Source organism: Aotus nancymaae, unplaced genomic scaffold, assembly GCF_030222135.1.
Source record: "Aotus nancymaae isolate 86718 unplaced genomic scaffold, 86718_ANA_hifiasm-v0.15.2.pri h1tg000040l, whole genome shotgun sequence".
Taxonomy (NCBI): domain Eukaryota; kingdom Metazoa; phylum Chordata; class Mammalia; order Primates; family Aotidae; genus Aotus; species Aotus nancymaae.
This window is the reverse complement of record NW_026988454.1, coordinates 101513615-101538912: the sequence shown is the minus strand read 5'-3', so window position 1 is coordinate 101538912 and position 25298 is coordinate 101513615. Positions and strand designations below refer to the sequence as shown.

At 33.4% G+C, this 25298-nt stretch overlaps 1 protein-coding gene and 1 long non-coding RNA gene across 4 annotated transcripts in view; one reads left to right on the top strand and one right to left on the bottom strand.

The window, feature by feature from the left end:
• EYS (eyes shut homolog) overlaps positions 1 to 25298 on the bottom strand; it is a 2025572-nt gene that overhangs the window by 599167 nt on the left and 1401107 nt on the right. Inside the window, 1 exon segment of the mRNA XM_021676159.2 lies at positions 12151 to 12263. Within this exon segment, the coding sequence (XP_021531834.2) occupies positions 12151 to 12263 (113 nt within the window).
• Positions 1 to 25298, top strand: part of LOC105723026 (uncharacterized) — a 277237-nt gene that overhangs the window by 244477 nt on the left and 7462 nt on the right. The gene's annotated exons all lie outside the window — the stretch shown is intronic.

Genomic DNA, 25298 nt, shown 5'->3' with positions numbered 1-25298 from the left:
GATCTTTAAGATTTGAGGTAAGAGTGGCCAAGGTATTTCTAAGACCGAGGATAGCTGATATATATATATATATATTTTTTTTACATCTCTGCTTTGTTGTGCTGTTTTTTGAAATATCTGACCTCTTCTTCCTGACCCCTCCCCAGCCAAATTTTGTGGGAGGGGAGTTTCTTTTTGGAAAAATTCAGGAAAAGGGACTATGTTGATTTTCAGATTGAGGAGAAACAATGATAAAATGATAAAAAAGTGATAAAATATTTTTAAATGATAAATGATAAAATGATAAACAACAATTACAGTAACAATAACTTGAAATGATAACCTGCATGCTACATATTTGGCCCCATTTTGAGAACTGAAAAAAGTGAACATCAAATCATGCAATACTCTGTGGCCAGTATTATTTCCATCATCACCATTTATAGATGAAGAAACCATGAAGTCACATAGGAAATAAGTAGTACAACCAGCATTCAATGTATGGTTCCAGCACCACTGTTCTTCCTTACAGTTCTATATGATTGGTTCTAAGCTCTAGAATCAGACCGTTAATGATACCAAAATGTCACTTTACTTTAAAAATGTAAGCAGAGACTATAACAAAAACTCTGCATTTAATCTTAAATTTCCTCATGAAATGGGAAGGACAGAATTTGCACACAGAATAAAGGCTCAATTCATTTTGGAAACTTACGACTTCACAAAACTGGTCACTTTATTCCTAACATTCAAAGAGTAGCCAAATACATATATGTATACAAACATTTAAAACATGTTTGTTTATACAAATGTATAAAAACAAGTTGTATGCTTTACAACTTACTCCCTTTTGAAAAGCAAATAGTGTCCCATTTAGTGATTCTAATCACAGTTTGAGATGATTTGTAGGGGATAAAATTGGAAAATGATCTCTGGTGCTTTCTGTCTTTGGTTTCTGAATCATTTTCTTCTATTTAAATACTTCTACTCATTATCACAACACATTCCTCCTGGAATAGCGATTATTTAAAAGAGGACAGCAGGGTAACATAAAACTTAGTCCAGAGTAGTTATCCTTATATGGAAAAATTTGAGAATGTGTAATAAAGGGCAAGATGGTGTTTGGATATAAGGTAGCTTTAAAGGTGTATGTAAAGGGTATGTTTCTTGTAGCTTTTTTTTTTACAACACAGTATTTTTTTAAAAAGTATCTATATTGATGCACACAGATGTATTTCATTCTTTTTGCTGACTTATAAGTATTACTATTCTATCTCAATTATTACCTTTTTAAGCATCCATTTCCCTGCTTTGCAATGTTCTATTTCTAATAAGACTATTCAGAGAGTCGTTAGATTATACATGATTGCTTCTGTAGCGGAGAAACTAGAGGTAGAATAACTGATTTAGCTGTTCTTAATGTCATATTACATTGATACCTGTCTATTCTGCCTGAATGAAAAAATCAACCTTTCATATTTTGGGCACAAGACATAAACAAATATGTGATGATAAAATTTTTGTGCCTGAGGTATATTCTAACTAATTATTAAGAACACAGGTGAATTAAATGTAGGTGACTATAAAATAGAGATAGAAAATGCTATAAGAATTAATTCAAAGGTGGAAGTATTTTTCATATACACAGATACAGTCAGTATCAATTCTACTGTTGGAAAAAACCTTGGTAAAATGATTCAAGCAAACATAAAACCAAATAACAATCCCCACCATCAAATAAACAAAACCCAAAATACCAAATTGGTGAATCAATTTCTCTGTCAATGCTATGTTCAGAACTACTGCTAGATTTTATCATCGGCATAAAGCTGATGACAAAGAAGAAGTGAGGAAATAGATCCTGCTATTCTAATAATTTAAATATTTTGGTAAATTTTAAAAATGTGTCACTGAGAATCAAGCAAGAGAGCTATAATTTGTGGTGATAGTCACCTTAGTTTAGGCGTGCAGGTCTTTTAGCTTCTCAATAACAGAACCTCAGTGACATAACTAATATCAAATGTTAAAGTAGGACTACATTCCCTGTAATAAAATCCTGCCATCACATGTAGACTTCCAAGGACCATCTGTCCAGATGAGCCTTGCTGTAATAAGCAGGTAAACAGAGCTACCAGACAAATTAGTAGAGAGCTTCAATTCTCATAGTGTGATCTGCAGGTTATTTAAATGTTGTTTGACTTTTTCACTGTGTTTATATCTGCACTTATTGTCAAGGATAATGGTGGATAAAGCTACTGATGGCTTAGTATGATTAAAATAGTGGCACCAACTGTACTAAATATAGTATTGCAGCTTTAAAAAATTTAAAAATGTACTTGGTAACATTAATTTTATTAAATCATAAATTATGAATTATATTCCTTTTTAATAATATGTATGATGAAAAGGGGAGTATGCATAAAGCATTTCTGCTATAGGACTCTTGTTCTTACTCCAGGATAAGGTCAAAAGTCCTAAAGCTGGAGTAAGATGATTGGCTCAAGGAGGAGCATGAACCATTTTTGATGTGATATAAGTAGCTGCTAATTTTTGTGGAACAGAGTTTTACTTGAAAGAACAACTGACATTCAAGCTACAGTTGCGCATTCTTAGGTTTGGGTAGATATTTTCTTTTTTAGATACTTTAAGTTTTGGTGTACATGTGCAGAACGTGCAGGTTACATAGGTATACATCTGCCATGGTGGTTTGCTGCATCTATCAACCTGTCATCTACATTAGGTATTTCTCATAATGCTATCCCTCCCCTACTCCCAACCCCCTGCTATCCCTCACCTAACCCCCACCTCCTGACAGGCCCAAGTGTGTGATGTTCCCCTCCCTGTGTCCATGTGTTCTTATTGTTTAACAACCACTTATAAGTGAGAACATGTGGTGTTTGCTTTTCTGTTCTTGTGTCAGTTTGCTGAGAATAATGGTTTCCAGCTTTATCCATGTCTTTGCAAAGGACATGAACTCATCCTTTTTTATGGCTGTATAGTATTCCATGGTGTATGTGTGCCACATTTTATTTATCCAGTCTACCATTGATGGGATTAGGGTTGGTTCCAAGTCTTTGCTATTGTGAATAGTGCCACAATAAATATACTTGTGCATGTGTCTTTATAATAGAATGATTTATAATCCTTTGGGTATGAACCCAGTAATGAGATTGCTGGGTCAAATGGTATTTCTGTTTCTAGATCCTTGAGGAATCGCCACACTGTCTTCCACAATGGATGAACTACCAGCATCAACAGATGCTAATTTTTTAATGATCTCCTAATTTTTTAATGATCGCCATTCTAACTGGCATGAGATAGTATCTCAATGTGGTTTTGATATGCATTTCTCTAACGACCAGAGATGATGAGCTTTTTTTCATATATTTGTTGGCTACATAAATGTCTACTTTTGAGAAGTGGCTGTTCATATCCTTTGTCCACTTTTTGACAGGGTTGTTCATTTTTTTCTTGTAAATTTGTTTAAGTTCTTCATAGATTCTGGATACTAGCCCTTTGTCAGATGGGTAGATTGCAAACAATTTTTCCCATTGTGTTGGTTGCTGGTTCACTCTAATGATAGTTTGTTTTGCTGTGCAGATGCTCTTTAGTTTAATTAGATCCCATTTGTCTATTTTGGCTTTTGTTGCCATTGCGTTTGGTGTTTTAGTCACTAAAGCCTTGCCCTTGCCTATGTCCTGAATAGTATTAACCTATGTTTTCCTCTAGGGTTTTTATGGTGATACCTCTTAGTTTAAATCTTTAATCCATTTTTATATAAGGTGTAAGGAAGGGACTCAGTTTCAGCTTTCTGCACATGGCTAGCCAGTTTTCCCAAAACCATTTATTAAATAGGGAATCCTTTCCCCATTGCTTGTTTTTGTCAGGATTGTCAAATATCAGATGGTTGTAGATGTGTGGCATTATTTCTGAGGCTTCTGTCCTGTTTCATTGGTTTGTATCTGCTGTTTTAATTACTGGAGCCTTGTAGTATAGTTTGAATTAAGGTAGCATGATGCCTCCAACTTTTTTTTTTTTTTTGCTTAGGATTGTCTTGGCTATGCGGGTTCTTTTTTGCTTCCATATTGGTTTTTTCCAAGTCTGTGAAGAAAGTCAATGGTAGCTTGATGGGGATAGTATTGAATCTATAAATTACTTTGGGCAGTATGGTCATTTTCATTATATTGATTCTTCCTAACCATGAGCATGGAATGTTTTTCCATCTGTTTGTGTCCTCTCATTTCCCTGAGCAGTGGTTTGTAGTTCTCCTTGAAGAGGTCCTCCACATCCCTTGTTAGTTTTACTTCTACATATTTTATTCTCTTTGTAGCAATTGTGAATGGGAGTTCACTTATGATTTGGCTCTTTGTTTGTCTGTTATTGGTATATAGGAATGCTTATGATTTTTGCACACTGATTTAGTATCCCGAGTCTTTGCTGAAGTTGCTTATCAGCTTAAAATGATTTTGTGCTGAGATGATGGGGTCTTCTAAATATACAATCCCATGTCATCTGCAAGTAGAGACAATTTGACTTCATCTTTTCCTAATTGAATACACTTTATTTATTTTCTTGCCTGAATGCCCTGGCCAGCACTTCCAATACTATATTCAATAGGAGTAGTGAGAGAGGGTATCCTTGTCTTGTGCCGGTTTTCAAATGGAATGCTTCAAGTTTTTGCCCATTTAGTATGATATTGGCTGTGGGTCGCATAAATTGCTCTTATTATTATGAGATATAGTCTATTGATTCCTAATTTATTGAGAACTTTGGGTCTGTCACTTCAAATGAAATAGGTAACAGGATTTGTTGCCAATGTTAAAATTTAAGCTATCAAAAAATTTCCAAATTTTGGGAAAGTCTTATCCACCATCGTGAGAATGATAGCTATACAATACTTACAACCTTTTCTGATGTGATTGGAGGGGATATTAACAAATATGATTTTTAAATATTTTATAAACATATATGTTGATATTTGGTAGAGCTGAGTAACTCAAGAAACCAATATTTTGGCAGTAAAAAATTGTGCATGAGTAAAAGATCCATTCAAAATGCACCACAGAGCAATGAATATTAATTTAATTGAGTATAAAATGCCCATTGATTGGGTTTTACATTCTACTTTTCTACTGGCCTTTAACAATTTATTACTTATCAAGTTTTGGTATAATATCAAAGAAGCGTACTCTAAATTATTTGAAAAGTCTATTAAAACACTTTTATCTTTTCCAAATATATATATGTTGGGAGGCCAGAATTTCTCCAACAACTTCAGTAAAATAATTATAGGACAGATTGAATGCACAAGCACATATGAGAATCTAGCTATTAAATATCATTTTTTTACCTTGTTTTTAAATAATTTATTATAATTCTAGCAAAATATAATCAGGTGAAATAATTTCAATTTTGATTCAGTAATTTCACATATATATATTATTTTACATTAGATTCTGGGTTACATGTGCAGATCATTCAGGATTGTTGCATAGGTACATACATGGCAATGTGGTTTGCTGCCGCCATCCCCTTGTCACCTGTATTTGGCATTTCTCCCCATGTTATCCCTCCTCAACTTCCCTAAACCCACTGGCCCTCCCCTAGTCCCTCCCAACCTACCACAGTGTGTGATGCTCCCTCCCTGTGTCCATGCATTCTCATTGTTCAACACCCACCTATGAGTGAGAACATGCGGTGTTTGATTTTCGTTTTTCTGTCAGTTTGCTGAGAATGATGGTTTCCAGATTCATCCACGTCACTACAAAGGAAACAAACTCACCGTTTTTTTATGGCTACATAGTATTCCATGTTGTGTATGTACCACATTTTCCTTGTCCAGTCTATCGATGGGCATTTTGGTTGGTTACAGGTCTTTGCTATTGTAAACAGTACCGCAGTGAACCTACGTGTGCATGTATCTTTATAACAGAACGATTTATAATCCTTTGGATATATACCCAGTAATGGGATTGCTGGGTCAAATGGAATTTCTATTTCTAGGTCCTTGAGGAATCGCCACACTGTCTTCCACAATGGTTGAACTAATTTACACCCTCACCAACAGTGTAAAAGTGTTCCTATTTCTCCACATCCTCTTCAGCATCTGTCGTTTCATAATTTTTTAATGATCGCCATTCTAACTGGCATGAGATGGTATCTCAATGTGGCTTTAATTTGCATTTCTCTAATGACCAGTGATGATGAGCATTTTTTCATTTGTTTGTTGGCCTCATATATGTCTTCTGCTGCAAAGTGTCTGTGCATGTCCTTCGCTCACTTTTGAATGGGTTTGTTTGTTTTTTTTAATTGTAAATCTGTTTTAGCTCTTTGTAGCTTCTGGGTATTGGCCCTTTGTCAGATAGCAAAACTTTTTTCTCATTCTATTGGTTGCGAGTTCACTCTAATAATTGTTTCCTTTGCTGTACAGAAGCTCTAGAGTTTAATTAGACCCCATTTGTCTATTTTGGCTTTTATTGGCAATGGTTTTGGTGTTTTATGCATGAAGTTCTTGCCTATGCCTATGTCCTGAATGGTTTTGCCTAGGTTTTCCTCTAGGGTTTTTATGGTGTTAGGTCTTATGTTTAAGTCTTTAATCCATCTGGAATCAGTTTCCCTAAAATCTCCTTAAACTGATAAGCAACTTCAGCAAAGTCTCAGGATACAAAATCAATGTGCAGAAATCACAAGCATTCCTATACACCAATATACACTAAAAGAGAACCAAATCAAAAGCAAACTTCCATTCACAAATGCTACAAAGAGAATAAAATATCTAGGAAGACAACTAACAAATGATGTAAAGGACCTCTTCATGGAGAACTAGGAGCCACTTCTCAAGGAAATAAGAGAGGATGCAAACAGATGGAGAAACATTCCATGCTCATGGTTAGGAAGAAGTAATATCGTGAAAATGGCCATACTTCCCAAAGTAATATATAGATTCAATACTATCCCCATCAAGCTACCTATGACCCTCTTCACAGAACTGGAAAAAAACACTTAAAATTCATATGGAACCAAAAGAGAGCCTGCATAGCCAAGGCAATCCTAAGCAAAAAGAACAAAGCTGGAAGCATCATGCTACCTGACTTCAAACTATACTACAAGTCTACAGTAATCAAAACAGCTTGGTACTGGTATCAAAACAGAGATATAGACCAATGGAATAAAACAGAGGCCTCAGAGGCAACACTACACATCTACAACCATCTGATCTTTGACAAATGTGACAAAAACAAGCAATGGGGAAAGGATTCACTGTTTAATAAATGGTGTTGGAAAAACTGGCTAGCCATGTGCAGAAAGCTATTAAATATCTTTGCTGAAAACATGTAACAGTGCCACTCTTGTCATTATTTATTTGTTTTGGAAAGTAAAATTGTTTTGCATAAAACACGCTATGTTGCATTCATGTTAAAATATCCTGAGTTTATAATTTTATTTTATAAGAATTAATAAAGGAAATAAGGCAGAGTAGGGAGCAGAAGAAATCTGTCTCCCCACCTAGACAACAGTTGTACTGGCAGAATATTTTTGATGTAACTATTTTGAAACAGTGAAGTCTATTGAAGGTTTACAACTTCCCAGATGAAGTCTCCTAAATTGAATGTGGTTAACTTTGGTCAGTTTTAGTTCTTAAAATAGTATTATGTACCCACCCCCCACTCCTTAGTCATGTGGCTGGCAGCATGTGCATGTTTCTGGAGCAATCTGTACACAGCTTGTGAGGGCCATGGTGGACAAAAGGATCCTGTTCTCCACATATTGGACATCTGTGCTTTGATCACTGATTACTGCTTCTGATAATAGAGCTGATCAGTGAAATAGATGATGGTATTTGATGACACACTTACTTCCACTGTTGTTATTCCCCTAACCTCTAACTATTTATTTTTCTCCTCTTTATTTATCTCTTTTCACACTTTTGGAAGCTAGCCATTAAAGTTTAGAACATTCCAAAATAACTAATTGTATATATGATGAAAATTTAAAAATGGCCATCCATGCCCAGGAAAGGATTCATAAAAGACTTGAGAAGTCTTTAATAAACTCCATGTAAGACAAACTCAAAAAGAGCTACATGGATATATATTATAATCAGACTTTTGAAAACTAAAGAGAAAGTGAAAATCCTAAAAGCAGCAAGAGAAAAAATGACTTTTCACATATAAGGATCCTCAATAAAATTATTAGGTTTCTCATCAGTAATTTTGTAGGTTAGAAGACAAAAGGTCAAAATACTCAAAATCCTGAAAGAAAAAAACTGTAAACCAAGAATTCTATATTTGACAAAACAGTCATTCAAAAGGTAGTTAGTTAGAGGAAGGTATGGTGGCTCACGCCTATAATTCCATCACTTTGGGAGGCCAAGGCAGGTGTATGACCTGAGGTCAGGAGTTTGGGGTTCACCATGTTGGCCAGGCTAGTCTCAATCTTTACTAAAAATAAATAAAAAAATTATCTGGGCATGGTTGTATGCACCTGTAATCACAGCTACTCAGTAGGCTGAGGCAGTAGAATGCTTGAACTCAGGAGGCAGAGGTTGCCGTGAGCCAAGTTTGCACTACTGCACTCCAGCCTGGGCAACAGAGTGAAACTCTGTCTCAAGAAAAGAAAAAAAAACACATTAGGTCCTAATTGAGACATTTCCAAATAAACAAAAGTGGTATCAAACAAAAGACAGTTTGATACCACTGGACATTACTTGCAAGAAATGCTCAAGGGAATCCTGTAGGGTGAAGCGAAAGATGCTAGACATAACTGGATGTTGAATGAAGAAATAAGAGTAAATTCACAGACAACTGTTAAAGTTAACATTATTGTAACAATGATTTATAATGCACTTTTTGTTTTGTAATAATTTCTGATAATTCTTTTCTAAATAATTAAAGAGATGAATACATTAAAATTTTTCTAAAAGCTAGTATTATTATAACTTTATATTTTGTTTTCTATATAATTTAAAAGACTAATGCATTTCAAAAAGTACTAGTTTTTTGGAGGCACACAATGCATAAAGATGCAATTTTGTGCCATCGACAACCAAAATGAGTGGGAACAGAGCTGTTAAAGGAGTAGAGTTTTTGTTTGTTATAAACTCAAATTAGAGTATTATGACTTTAGGCTGTTAATTTGCATGGTAACCACAAAGAAAATAGCTATAGAATATATACAAAAGAAAATTAGAAAACATGTTAAATATTTCACTATGAAAGATAAACTAAACACAAAAAGATGGTAATGTAAAAAATGAGAGACAAAAGCTATAAGGAATAAGGAAAACAAATCACAAAATAGCAGAAGTAAGTCCCTTCATGACAATTATTTTAATTATAAACTATTGTACTCTTAAAAAAAGAGAAACCTGCAGAATGGATAAAAACACTTGATTCAACTGTGTCCTCTCTACTAAAGATTATCTTCAGTTTAAAACACAAATATTAAATATATTAAAACTGAAAGGATGGAAGAAAAGATTCTATGCAAATAGTAACCAAAAGAGAGTAAGGGTTGCTCTCTTAATATCAGATAAAATAGACTTTAAATTTAAAAATGTTAAAATCATAGAAGGACATTATATGTTAATAAAAGGTTCAATATGGCAAGAAGATATATATATATAAACAATAAGACACCTGATTACAGATTATCAATATACCTAGAGCAAAAACTGACAGAATTGAAGGGAGAAACAGACAATTCTATAATAATAGTGAAGATGTTAATAGCCATTCTCAATAATTAATAGAGCCACCATATAAAAGATAAGTAAGGAAATAGAGGACTTAACACAATAAACCTACTAGATCCAACAAACATACACAGAACATACTATGCAACAACAACAGCATACACATTCTTAAAAGCAAATGGAAAATTTTCCAGGATAGAGTATACGTTAGGTCGCAGATTAAGTTTCAGTAGAAGGAACAACCTATATCACATAAATTATCTTTTCTGATCACAATAAAGTTGAAAATCAATAATAGAAGTAAAACCAGAAAATTCATAAATTTGTGGAAACTAAAAAACACTCTTTTTAACAACCAAAGGATCGAAGAATAAATTATAATGGAAAGTTGTAAATAGAGATAAATAAAAATGAATATACAACACACCAACATGTATGAGATGCAGTGAAAGCAGTGGTAAGGGGGAAATTTAGTGCCATAAATGGTTATGTTAAAATAGAAGAAAGATCTCAAATTCAACAAGCTAACTACAACTTAATAAGCTAAAAAAGAAGAAAGAACAAGCTAAACCAAAAGTGGAGAGGACACTGATGAAAACAAAGTTGGTTGAAAAATTCCACAAAATTGACAAATCTTTAGTTAGATGGATTAAGAGAAAAAAAAGAAGATTCAATTTACCAAACTTACTTGATGGTATTGTAAATAAAACTGATTTTGTAATTACTTTTTCAGATTGCTCGTGCTAGTGTGCAGAAATATAACTGACTTTAGGTTCACTTAACCAGGGCACTGAATATCTTCTACAATGGAAACTACTAAATATTGCTGAAAGAAAGACATAAATAAATGTAATCACATCTCATGTTTATGAATTGGAAAAAAATGATCTACAGATTCAATGCAGTCCCCAGCAAAATCCCAATGATTTTTTTTTTGAGAAATAAAAAATGTCCACCTTAAAAGTTCTGTAGAATCTCAAGGTACTCTGAACACACAAAACAACCTTGAAAAATAGTAAGATTAGTTATCTCACACTTACTGTTTCAAAATTTAATTACAATGCTACGCTTGTAATTAAAACCTTTTAGTATTGGCATAAAGACCAACATATTGATCAATGGAGCAGAATAAGGAGACCAGAAATAAACCCTAACATATATGATTTTTGAAAACGGTGTCAAGTCTATTCAATGGGGAAAGAATGGTCTGGTCTTATGAACACATGGTGCTGGAGAAACTGGATATCCACATGCAAGAGAATGGCCCAAATAGTTGGACTCTTACCTAACACCATATACAACAATTAACTAAAAATGGACTCAAAAAACTGAACTTTAAAGCTCTTAGTAGAAAACAGCGAAAAAAGCTCATAACATAGAATTTGGCAGTTATTTCTTGAATATGGATATGACACCAAATGTACATGCAATGAAAAAAGACGTTAGACTTCATGAAAACTAAAAAAATCTGTGCATCAAAAGATACTATCAACAGTAAAAAGACAACTCAGAGAATGGAAGAAAATACTGTAAATTATATATGTGATAAGGGATTAATGTCTAGAGTGTATGGAGAATTCCTAAAACTAAACAAACGATCCAATTCAAAAATGGACAAAAAAAAATCAAAAAATCTTCTCAAGAAAAGATATGCAAATATACAGTATATACATGAAAAGATGCTCAATAACACTAATAGGGAAATGCAAATCAAAACTACAGTAAGGTATGACCTCACTGTACTTCACTGTAGTTTTGATTTGCATTTCTCACATAAGAATATGTGAGCTTTTATGCTTTCCTGTGATCAAATATCCTGCCTAACCATGCCATCTTCTCCTTTTCTAATTTACCACAAAACTCCCCAAATGACCCCTTTTATAAAGGGTCATTTTAATTGTCTGAGTTCCCTCTTAACAATATCAGGGAAAAAACAAAATTTTAACCACTTTGTAGCAATGCATGAGTGCCTAATACTGTCTGAAATGTGCTATGTCTTTAGTTCACCCAATTCAAAGCCACATTTGGGGATTTCTGTAGCCAGATGCAGAGCCTGAAAGAAATACGTCTCCAATAATGGAAACTGAAGCACCAGGACAACTCTTTGACAGTGATAATTTGGAGAAAGGATGTAGTTTAGCACTCTACACAGTATACCACAGGCATGCTTGTTAGCGTGCTTAACTTTTAACCTAACCCTGATAGATGATGATTTCTGACTGTGACTGATTATTTGTTGGATGGTATATGTATATATCACAAAGAAGATACCATTTTTAAGTAATGATCCATCTTAATTGGGATATAGCTTAAAATTCAGTAATCTGTAAGAGAGTTAATAGAATGTGGGAATGTGAAGCAAAAACAAAAGGAAGGAAATATAATACAGACTTGATTAGATTGTTTCCGTTAGAAGTGATACCTTTTGGTGTGGTTATTTGAACAGGTTGTTTGAAAGATCACTACTGCTATTTTACCTGCAATTGTCAATGTGATAGTTTTTCACTGCCTTGGATGGAATGAAAGATCTCCAGTTATTTATTTCTATAACTTCTATGCAGCCAGTAAAATTCTTGACTGGTACAGGGATCTAGGAGAGAGAGAAAGAGAGAAAGGTGCAGAGAGAATTTATATTATTTTCTTGTATGTATTATTCCTGCTTCAAACTGGTCAAGGCATGCAATTGGATATCGAGACTGATTTGATTTATTCAGCATATTGATAGTACATTAATTCAACTATTTTCATAAATATCAATCCTAAAAGTAATAGGATTTTTCTATATCTTGGCTATTATGAATAATGCTACAATGAACATGGGCAAAATTATAAAGAAATTATGTTTGTCTACACACAAATGCATATGTAATAAAATGTTATTCAGCCTTAAAAAAGAAGGAAATCCTGACATTAGTCACAACCTAGATGAAAGATATTATATGAAGTGAAATAAGTCAGACACAAACATATATAATTATCTCACTTATATAGACTCTGAAAAATGAACTCAAATACACAGAAATAGAGAATAGAACTGTGGGTACAAAGCCAAGGTCTGAGACTGGGGGTGGGGAGAAAATGTGCAGATTTAGGTCAAGAGATACAAAGCATAAGATATTTAGAATAAACAAATCTACAGACCTAATGTATAACATAAGGCCTATAGTTAAAAATATTGCATTGTATTTGGGACTTTTACTGAGTGAATAGATTTTAGCTGCTCTTGCCACACACACATGAAAAATGGGTAACTATGTGTAATAATGGATGTTAATTTGCTTGACTATAGTTACAATTTTACTACCCATATGTATCTCATAACATCATGTGGCCCATACCTTAAATATACACAATAAAATTTATTTTAAACATTAGTAGGAAAAAATGTCACCTTATTTGTCAAAAGTTATGGCTGTGTATCTTAGCACTGTATAGATTGCATAGTCACTAATACTTGAATAAAGAAAAAATTATGTAATTACAGTAAATCATCAAGGAAAAATAGTAGAAAAGCTAATTCACTCATCCTTCCGATCAAGACACTACATTTTTCCATCTTTGGCCTGTTTCTTGCAGTATTTTCTCTCAGACATCAAATACCTTGCCCTATCTATAGCTATCAAAACATTAAGAAGAATTGCTTGTCTAGGGACCAAAGCTAACAAAGTAATCTATAAATATTCGTAATATATTTTGCATGCCTTGTGCGTTCTGAAGCCTATCCTCCTTAGGAATACGTTAGGGATAAAATGATTTAAAAAAAAAAAAGATGCTAAGGATCCAAGAGCAAGAAGAGAAAATAAATACATTGAAGAACATTCTATTTGGTGAACAAAAATCATCATGAACATACAATATTATACTAGTAATTATGTGTATCTAAATTTATATTTATGAGAAAAAGAGAAATAAAAGTACAGATCAGAATTTGATAGTTAGAAATAAGCATTCATTCAAGTTCTGTCCTCTTATAAGCTATTAATATTACTAAAAAGTTTAAGCTTAGGAGGACCAAATTATGACCAGATAAACCACTAAACTTACACACTGAAAAATATATTATAGTATAAATTATACACGATTTGCATCTCAAGCCTCTGTATCTTATTGAATATAATATTGTAAATAATTAATAGAATAAGGCCTTTGTCTTTTTTAGAAATTTCAGGATGGATATATTTCATTTTACTTTTTAAATTATAATCTTAGTTTAAAAACGTTGAAAGTTTTTTTTCTTCCTCTTGCTATAGGCTCAAATGTACTGCAAAGACTCTCACCTAGTAATACTCTGTCAAATGTGAAAAAATGACTGACCTAGAAAATAAAACAGCATTTCAAACAGTAAGTTTACAGACAAGTCAAGTAGATTCCAAAGAAACCATTTAATAGAAACACTTGGCTCTTATATGCTGCAGCTGGGAAAGTATTGATTTGTAATTGTTAAGAGTTTATCTGAGCTTTATTAATCTTTTTTTATTTACCTTTTTTAGATTTAATTTTTACTGCAGTTATACATTAACTTAGTTTTATAAATTTAAAAATAAAGTTGATGCCTGTATCTCCTGAAACATTATAGTTTACTATTAAAAAAAAATAAAATGTTCTTACAAAAATACTTTTGATTGTAATGTTAGTGACATAGCTCAGCAATGGCATAAAAGTATATTTACATTGTAGTATTTTTCTCTGTTAATATACTTATTATTCATTATAAAAAAAGAGAAAGTGATACCTTTTAAAGTAATGTAAAGACACAAGAGAGCTATGAAAATTGGTCAATAAAGGAAATGATTCTATGACTATTGAGATACTTTTCAGAATTCTATGATTCAATTTCATTTACACATTATGAATTTAAAATGCAAGTTACTTTATTTACCTTGGGCTTTGAAAAATGGCAAGAAAAAGTTCCCAGCCATTAGATTTCACATTTAAGTGCATTCAGAATTCCTTCACTTCTTATATTTTAGTAGACTGACCACTCTCTGGTTCTATCACACATTATCTTTTTGTAGTACTGTTTGGAATAGTTATTTAGCTTCCAAATAAATTCCCACTTTTGTTTCACTTTAAATATACAAACAATCTCATAAAAATGTGAGCAAAGGACATGAACAGACACTTTTCAAAAGAAGACATACATGTGGCCAAAAATCATATAAAAAAAAAAGTTCAACATCGCTGATCATTAGAGAAATGTAAATCAAAACCATGACATACCATCTTACACCAGTCCAAATGGCTATTATTAAAAAGTAAAAGAATAAAAGATGCTAGCAAGGTTGTGGAGGCAAAGGAATGCTTATACACCATTGGTGGGAGTGTAAATTAGTTCAGCCATTGTGGATGACAATATAGCAATTCCTCCAAGACCTAACCAAGAAATACCATTTGATCCAGCAATGCCATCACTGGGTACATACCCAAAGGAATATAAATCATTCTATAATAAAGACACATACATATGCATGTTCACTGCAACACTATTCACAAGAGCAGAGGCAGTGAATCAACTTAAATATCCATCAATAATAGATTGGACAAAGAAAAAGTAGTACATAGACACCTTGGAATATTATGCAGCCATAAAAAAGAACAAGTTCATGTCTTTTGCAGGGACATGAATGGAGCTGGAGGCCATTATCCTTAGAAAACTAACACAGAAAAAGAAAACCAAATACCACATATTCTCACTTAGAAGTGGAAGCTAAAGGATGAGAATAGCTGGACACATAGAGGGGAACAACATGCACTAGGTCTATTGCCTATTGGCGTGTGGAGGGTGAGAGGAAGGAGAGAATGAGGAAAGGTAACTAATGGGTACGAGGCTTAATACCTGAGTGATTAAATAATCTGTATAACAAACCCCTGCAACCACCAGTGTCCCTATGTAACAAACCTGCACATGTACCCCTGAACTTAAAAGTTAAAAGAAACCGATACTTTAAAAATGTGTTGAGAAAAAAACAAAAATGAGAGAAAGGGAACTGGGCATATGAGTGACCAAAATGGGAAGACTGGACTGAATGTTCTTTTGTGTATTTTAAGTGCTGGAACCACGATGAATTTATCATTTATATGAAAATAAAATTTAAAAGTTCAATTAAAACAAAGTTAAAAATCAAAAGAAGAAATTTTCCATAAAGAGCCTAAATTTATTCCATTTTCATTTATTTCAAATGTTCCTGCTTTTATAATATGATGGTGATCGTTGATAGTAGATACTGTTTTTGTCTTTTATTTAATATATTTAGTTTCCAAATAAAAAATAATTTATTAAAAATAATGAAGCATATATTAACATTTCATTTTGTAAAACATAAGTGAAATCTGAACTCAAATACTGAGCCTTAATATTAAACTCTAAGTTCATGATTTTTAGATCATTTCGAGTGCTGGGAAACGTTTTTTTCCTTGAATTTGTGTTTAAAATAATCTAGTTAATTACATTTCTGGGACAGGATTCTTAAAAATATTAGAAGGGGAATTAACATACACAATTCATATGACAAGTTATGATATAAAACATATAATAAACACAAGAAATAAAAAAATATCTGCATTAGATTATAAGAATGGTACCATTGCATGATATCTTCATTAAAAAAAATTATAGTCACATGTGCTACTGTGATTTCTCAAATACACTTCTTATTTTTAATCCAGGACAAATAATGAAATAATAACTTCTGGTTATTTCTAAATAATGTAAAATAGCAATATAGTAGGCCAACTCATAATAGTGGGAATATAATTCATGGTACTGAGCAATATAACAGAATTCTCACTTTTTTTAAAATTTCAAACGTTGTCTTAAATTTCTAAATATATCTTCAATGTTTTATTTTACCTCCATGTTAATAGAGTAATATTTAATTCTCTCTCTGGCATTTGATGGCTTTAGCTCTTGTTCCTTTAAAGAAAGTTGAAATCAGTGGATTATCCATACTCTATAAGCAATTTCCATATTAGTATTTAATAGCAGTTACACAAAGTTTAGACATAGGGCCCTCATGATGATAGCATAGACTGTTGTATACAATATTCTAGATTTATAACTAAATAATTTTAAATACAAACACATTATTTTTTTTCAAAATCATGTGTCTAAACATTTGATGCTATGAAAATACATGAAAGTATGAGAAGTGTTCATTTTTTAATCCTCTTCACATATTAGAGACACAATTACTTGAAGAATATCTAAATTTTGGTTAATCCGATATTAAGGCACCATTTATTTTGAGTTGAAAGGCCTTTTCCAATTGAGTTTTTATTTTTAAATTTATTTTTGTATGTGTGATTTTTTTACTTAAAAAAATTACTAGGTTGGGCTCGGTGGTGCATGCCTGTAATCTCAGTACTTTGGGAGTCTGAAGCCAGGTGGATTACAAGGTCAAGAGGTAGACACTATCCTGACCGACATGGTGAAACCCTGTCTTTACTAAAAATACAAAAATTAGCTGGGCATGGTGGCATGCCTGTAGTCCTAGTTACTCGGGAGGCTGAGGCAGGAGAATCACTTGAAACTGGGAAGCAGAGGTCGCAGTGAGCCGAGATTGTGCCACTGCACTCCAGCCTGGTGACAGAGCCAGACTCTGTCCCAAAAAATAAAATTATTTTTGATTTTATGGATACATAGTAGGTATACATATTTATGTGGTACATGAGATATTTTGATACAGACATACAATGTGTAATAAGCACTTCAAACAATCATTTGATTTATGAGTATTCTAATTTTTTTTTTTTTTTTGAGACAGAGTTTCGCTCTTGTTACCCAGGCTGGAGTGCAATGGCGCGATCTCAGCTCACCGCAACCTCCGCCTCCTGGGTTCAGGCAATTCTCCTGCCTCAGCCTCCTGAGTAGCTGGGACTACAGGCATGCGCCACCATGCCCAGCTAATTTTTTGTATTAGTAGAGATGGGGTTTCACCATGTTGACCAGGATGGTCTCGATCTCTTGACCTCGTGATCCACCCACCTCGGCCTCCCAAAGTGCTGGGATTACAGGCTTGAGCCACCACGCCTGGCCCGAGTATTCTAATTTTACTCCTTCAGTTAATCTAAAATATACAACCAATTATTGCTGACTCATAGTCACCCTGTTGTACTATCAAATACTAGCTCTTATTCATTGTATCTAATTACATTTTTGTACCTATTAACCTTTCCTTTTACTTTTGAATCAGTAATTTAAAGTTATTTCTTTTTATATTGTTATTACCACCTCTGTTTATTTTTATTTTTATTATTATTTCTCTCTCTATATATTTTTTATTGCATTTTAGGTTCCGGGGTACTTCTAAAGAATATTCAGGATTGTTGCATAGGTACATACACAGCACTGTGGTTTGTGCCTCCATCCCCATCATCTATATCTGGCATTTCTCCCCATGTTAACCCTCCCCAACTCTCTATCCCACACTGTCCCTCCCCTAGTTCCCCCCACACCACAGACCTCAGTGTGTGATGCTCCCCTCCCTGTGTCCATGTGTTCTCATTGTTCAACATCCACCTATAAGTGAGAACATGCAGTGTTTCATTTTCTGTTCTTGTGTCAGGTTACTGAGAATGATGGTTTCCAGATTCATCCGTGTCCCTATAAAAGACATGAAGTCATCATTTTTTATGGCTGCATAGTATTCCATGGTGTATATGTGCCACATTTTTCCTGTCCAGTCTATCATCGATGGGCATTTGGGCTGGTTCCAGGTCTTTGCTATTGTAAACTGTGCTGCAGTGAACATTCGTGTGCATGTGTCCTTATAATAGCACAATTTATAATCCTTTGGATATATACCCAGTAATGGGATTGCTGGGTCAAATGGAATTTCTATTTCTAGGTCCTTGAGGAATTGCCACACTGTCTTCCACAATGGTTGAACTAGTTTACACTCCCACAAACAGTGTAAAAGTGTTCCTATTTCTCTGTATCCTCTCCAGCATCGGTTGTCTCCAGATATTTTAATGATCACCATTCTAACTGGTGTGAGATGGTACGTCAATGTAGTTTTGATTTGCATTTCTCTGATGACCAGTGATGATGAGCATTTTGTCATATTTTTGTTGGCCTGATACATGTTTTCTTTTGAAAAGTGTCTGTTCATATCCTTTGCCCACTTTTCAATGGGTTTGTTTTTTTCTTGTAAATCTGTTTTAATTCTTTGTAGATTTTAGAGATAAGTCAATTGTCAGATGGTAGATTGCAAAGTTTTTTTCCCATTCTGTTTGTTGCCAGATAACTCTAAGGACTGTTTCTTTTGCTGTGCAGAAGCTCTGGAGTTTAATTAGATCCCATTTGTCTATTTTGGCTTTTGTGCTAATGCTTTTGGTGGTTTAGTCATAAAGTCCTTGCCTATGCCTGTGTCTTGAATGGTTTTGCCTAGGTTTTCTTCTAAGGTTTTTATGGTGTTAAGTCTTATGTTTAAGTCTTTAATGCATTTGGAGTTAATTTTAGTGTAAGGTGTCAGGAAGGGGTACAGTTTCTACTTTCTGCACATGGCTAGCCAGTTTTCCCAACACCATTTATTAAACAGGGAATCCTTTCCCTATTGAATGTTTTTGTAAGGTTTGTCAAAGATCATATGGTTGTAGATGTGTGGCATTGCCTCCGAATCCTCTGTTGTGTTCCATTGGTCTGCATCTCTGTTTTGGTACCAGTACCATGCTGTTTTGATTACTGTAGCTTTGTAATATAGTTTGAAGTCAGGTAGCGTAATGTCTCCAGCTTTGTTCTTTTTGCTTAGGATTGTCTTGTCTATGCTGGCTGTTTTTTGGTTCCATATGAAGTTTAAGGTGGTTTTTTCCAGTTCTGTGAAGAAGGTCTTGGTAGCTTGATGGGGATAGCGAATCTGTAAATTACTTTGGGCAGTATGGCCATTTTTATGATACTGATTCTTCCCAACCATGAGCTTGGAATGTTTCTCCATCTGTTTGTGTCCTCTCTTATTTCATTGAGCAGTGGTTTGTAGTTCTCCTTGAAGAGGTCCTTTACGTTCTTCGTTAGTTGTATTCCTAGGTATTTTATTCTCTTAGTAGCAATTGTGAATAGCAGTTTGTTCTTCATTTGACTGTCTTTAAGTCTGTTATTGATGTATAGGAATGCTTGTGATTTTTGCATATTGATTTTGTATCCTGAGACTTAGCTGAAGTTGCTTATCAGTTTCAGGAGATTTTGGGCTGAGACAATAGGTTCTTCTAGATATATAATCATGTCATCTGCAAATAGAGACAATTTGAATTCCTCCTTTCCTAAGTGAACATCCTTTATTTCTTTTTCTTGCCTGATTGCTCTGGCTAGAACTTCCAGTACTATATTGAATAGGAGTGGTGAGAGAGGGCATCCTTGTCTAGTGCCATATTTCAAAGGGAATGCTTCCCGTTTTTGCCCATTAGTATGATATTGGCTGTGGGTTTGTCATAAATCGCTTTTATTATTTTGAGATACGTTCCTTCAATACCTAGTTTATCAAGAGTTTTTAGTATAAAGGGCTGGTTAATTTTGTCAAAGGCCTTCTCTGCATCTATTGAGATAATCATGAGGTTTTTGTCTTTGGTTCTGTTTATGTGGTGAATTACATTTATAGACTTGCATATGTTGAACCAGCCTTGCATCCCCGGGATGAATCCTACTTGATCATGGTGGATAAGCTTTTTGATGTGCTGCTGCAATTGGTTTGCCAGTATTTTATTGAAGATTTCTGCATCTATGTTCATCATGGATATTGGCCTGAAGTTTTCTTTTCTTGTTGAGTCTCTGCCGGGTTTTGGTATCAGGATGATGTTGGTGTCATAAAATGATTTGGGGAGGATTTCCTCAAAAGGAGGGAATCCACCACTTTTGTTTTTAAATGGCAATCTGTGCCGTCGACTGTAGCTGATTCAGCCCAATTTAAGTGACTTTTTAGATTAGTGAACTTTGAAAACGAATAAAGTTGGTTTGGAATCAGTTAAGAAATAGTCAATCAGTGTTACAAAAACAACTTCAATATTTTCATTTTCATTGTGGATTTATTATTTGTTTTTGAAATTATCTTTTTAGGTCCCATCTTATTAATAATTTGGTAAAAGTTTTAGAAATGTAAAAAATAGGGATTTTTAAAGCTAGCAATACCAGTTGATTAAATCAATGGTTTTCATCCTCTGTTATCTGAGGAAACTAAGTTTTCTGAGAGAAACTTTGTTTAGCAAGAGGAGAAAGACTATGAATAGGGTTTCTGCTCCCTTGTTAGTAGGGAACAATTTTACTTGTACATGCTCTCTATATTGGCCTTCTGCACCGGATTTTCTTTGAATAAAACTTCTATTGAAAAAATATATCTTAAATTAAGCTAAACCTTGCAAGAGAGAAAAATTTTTGAAGATATGTTTGTGCATGCGTGTGTGCGTGTGTGTGTAAATACAGGCAATCTCAGATAGATGAAGATTCCAACTTAAATTACAGATAACATTCCAGTTAAGCTGCCACAATACCTTTCTTCTCTGCTGCTGCTGTGCTGTTTTCTAAACTTTCCTCATCATTATGCTCATCCCTCTCCTCACCCTCTTCATTCCCTCTTGCAGTTCCAAGTTATCACCTGAAGAGCTTACTTTAACACGTCTTATAATGTAGATCTAATTAAAGCATATTCCATTAGGTTATTTTTTGGCCTAAAAATATCATTCATTTATACTATTTTGAGTAATATTTTTGTTGGATTTGGAGTTATGCATTGAAGGTTTTGTTTTTTTCTTTTAATTTAGCACTTAAAAGATGTTTTTCCATTGCCTTCCACTTTACATTGTTTCTGATGAGAAGTCAGTGATAATTTTCTTTTTATTAGGCCTCATTAAGATTATTAGATATATGGTTTGATATATTTCTTCAAATCTGGATAATTTGATTATTTCTTCAAATAATTGTTCTGTTCTTATTTATTTCTCTATTTTTGAAACTCCAATTACTTGCAATTTTGATCCATTTAGGTCATTGAGTCTATAGGTTATTGAGTCTCTGTTCATTTTTTTCTCAGCATTTTATATTTTTCTTTTAGCATAGTTTCTATGCCTGTCAAGTTCAATGATTTTTTTCTACTGCAGTGTGTAATATGTTGTTAAACATAGTTGAAATATATTTTTATTTTTAGAAGTTCTACTTGTTTTTATTAGTTGACTTTTTGTTGATTATTTCTATACTAGATTCTTCTTTAGTTTCCACTTTTCTCCTATTTAACTTTTCTTTCAGTCCTTGGCCAAACTGAAAATAACAGTTTTAATGTCCTTTTATGCTGATCATACAATCTCTATGATTTCTTTCTTGGCTGGTTTCCTTTCACTCATTTTTAACCTGATTATTGGGCATGGTTTCTCATAATTTTTTTCCATGTTTAATCATGTTTATTGAATTTTGGAAATTGTATTATTACTTTATTTTTTGTTTTTCCAGATTTTTCCCTATGTTCCAATTGTTTATGGCAATAAGAATATTGTAGTGCCATTACTCATTCATGGCCAGAAAACCTATATGTTTTTTAAAAAATAAAACAATTCTACATGGCTTGTAACATGAAATAAATATACCATTTTTAAGTAAAAAATTTTACATGGCTTGTAACATGAAGTTTCCAGTACCAAACCCTTACTACTACCCTGATTCCCTACTCAAAAAACTTACACACGCTTTCATAAACTTGTCCTGTTACTAACTGTAAACTTTCTAAGTAATATGTTTATACTTTTGTGTATTAACTTTTAAATTTTACATATTTTTAATTGGCTTAGTGTTTATGCTTCAATGATTACCAAACTTTACCAGATATAAATCCTTCTTTTTGTTATTCCAATACTATGAATACTTACTTACTAATTTTTATTTTTACCTTTTAAATTTTTACAGTCTTTCCATTACCATATTTAAATTTTACTTTATTGCTCTCTTATGGAGAATCTACTCTTAACTGAATTCTATGTGTTACTCAGACATAGTTTATTTCTTTGTTGGTATAGTCATAGATAATATGATAATATCATTAGTACCAGCTTCAAAATGACTGGAGTATTTGAAAGCTAATAATGTAATACAGGGCTGATGTAATTTTGTCCTATACTTTTTTAGCCACTAGATAAAAGTATAAAGAATGTGAGTGATATTGTGGTGAGTAAATTAGTGACTTTGATAAATTACATGTGGGACATAAAGGAGAAAATAGGAAAATAAAGCAGTAGGCCATTCAATGCTATGAATAGTTATTAAATGCCTACTAAGTAATTATTAGTTCCTTATAAATCATTCCATGGCTTGGGACCTTGGAAAATAATAGATCAAGATAAAGGAGAAATTGGTTCTGAGGCCATGCAGGTCAACTTGGATGTTAACATAGTGTTTCTGATGTTTAGTTGTTATATAGGATAAGAAAAAACTGGATGGTAATTATGTATTGTGTATAAGACCAACCGTCACATGTCAGTCTATAAATATCTTAAATGTGGAACTTTAGCAACTTAGCAACAAAACAACTATATAAATATCGGAATATTTTAGTTCATAAAATTTGGTGATATTTCCATTGTTTTATTTTGATACATTCACTATGTACTTTTTAATATTTATGTGGTTCAAGTGGACAAAGTCTACATGTAGAAGTAAAACAGAAAGTGGGTGAAGTCAAATTCCCCATACAAATATAAAATTCATACATTGATTTAACAACTATTTACTAAGCACATAGTAGTAGGCACAGGGTCACCATATATGATTATGCACATTGTCTATTGACAAAGTCTATCTGAAAATTGATGAAGTCTAGCCGATAGAGTGGAGTACAGCCTGAAAATTTAATCCAAAATTTTTCCCCAAGCTGTCTGCTCAAAAAAGGTGTGCTTTAAAAAAATCCGTAAACCAAGAGGGTTTACTTTTTGTAATTCAAACAAAATCACCATATAACATCTGTGGGGCTAGGTATTGTTGCAATATAATATTAGTAGAAACCCAGATAAAGTTCAGTTAAAACAAAATAGACTGATAGATTTGTTCGTAATAACAGCAGAGTAGCTTGTTGGAGACCAAATCTCATATTAAGATGGCTAGATAGAATTCAGATAAAATTCTATTTACATGTTAAAGGGAAATACCATGGAAGGAAGGACTTGAGAGGCCAATATCTCAGAGAGAAGGAAAGTATAAAGTGTTGTTGATCTTGACATTTCCGCTTGTATTTTGAATTTACAAGTGGCAGATGAAATTTGCAGAAGCTGTGTAGGAACCTCTGTAACTTTTGTGGTTGAGGACAAAGTATTGAAATTCAGGAGCAAATAATCATTGACATGCTCTTTTCCACACTATAGTCTCTACAGCACCTACCCCATCCTTAGACATTCACACATATCATTTCGATGCAGCTATCTGTATACTAATTTCCCATGATTTCTTTATTAATTATTTAACAAACAGCTTTATTGAGGTAAACTTCACATATCATACACAATTTATTTAAAAATACAATTCAGGATTTCAATATGTTCACAAAGTTATTCAATCATTACTACAATTAATTTTAGAATAATTTGTTACCCCAAAAAGAAACACCTTACCTCTTAGCAATTCGTCTCTATTATATCTTCAGTGCTAGGGAAATACTAACATTACTTTCTATCCTCCTAGATTTACCTATTGTGGACATGTTATAAAAATGCAAACATATGATATGTCATCTTTCGTGATTGGCTTCTTCAATTTGGTATAATTTTCTTAACATTCCGCTATGATGTAACATGTGTCAGTATTTCACCCCTTTTTATTGCTGAATAACATTCTATTGCATGGATCTATTCATCATTTGACTCACCTTTGGGTTGTTTCCATTTTTTGGCTAGTATGAATACTTCTGCTATAATGGTTCATGTACAAATTTGTGTGTAGATATATTTGCATTTCTTTTGAGAATTATGACTCAACAAATGAATTTTATTTATGCATTTGTGTGAAATATTCGAGTCCTTGTTTCCCGAATACACTAAAGTAAAATTACTTCAGTATAAATCTTGAGGAGGGAGCTAGTACCTAGGGGCAAAATCATCATGGTGATTTTATGTATAACTACATTCATGAATTGGAAGTAGAAATATGTTCAAATATGAACATATGGGGTGTGCAGTAGATGCTGTAGTGTCCATCCAGATCTCCCTTTAGGTGGAAAGGCTTTTCACCCTCCTTTCACTATTTCAAGTGCTGCTGGCAAGTCGACTTTACTTATAAGCATTCTTTGGGAATTACTTTAGCCCGAGAATGTGGCATCATCTAAGTTTACTCCTCTTTTCTGGAAGTAGTTTGCATTCAACAATGGGCCAAGGAGGGACAACAGCCTGAACCTGTCACCCTAACTTTTGACAACTCTTAATGGTCAGTCCAGCTACGAACTTGACCTGCGATTGTCGAGAGCCTTTGGGACTCCTCCCTGACTCATTCTAGGAAGGCAGCATCAGCCTAATACCAAAATTTGGCAAAGACACGATCAAGAAAGAAAACTCCAAGTCAATAACCCTAATGAACATAGATGCAAGAATTCTTAACAGAATACAAACAAACAATCCAGCAGCACATCACAAAATTCATTCACCATGATGAAGTAAGTTTTATTTTTGGGAT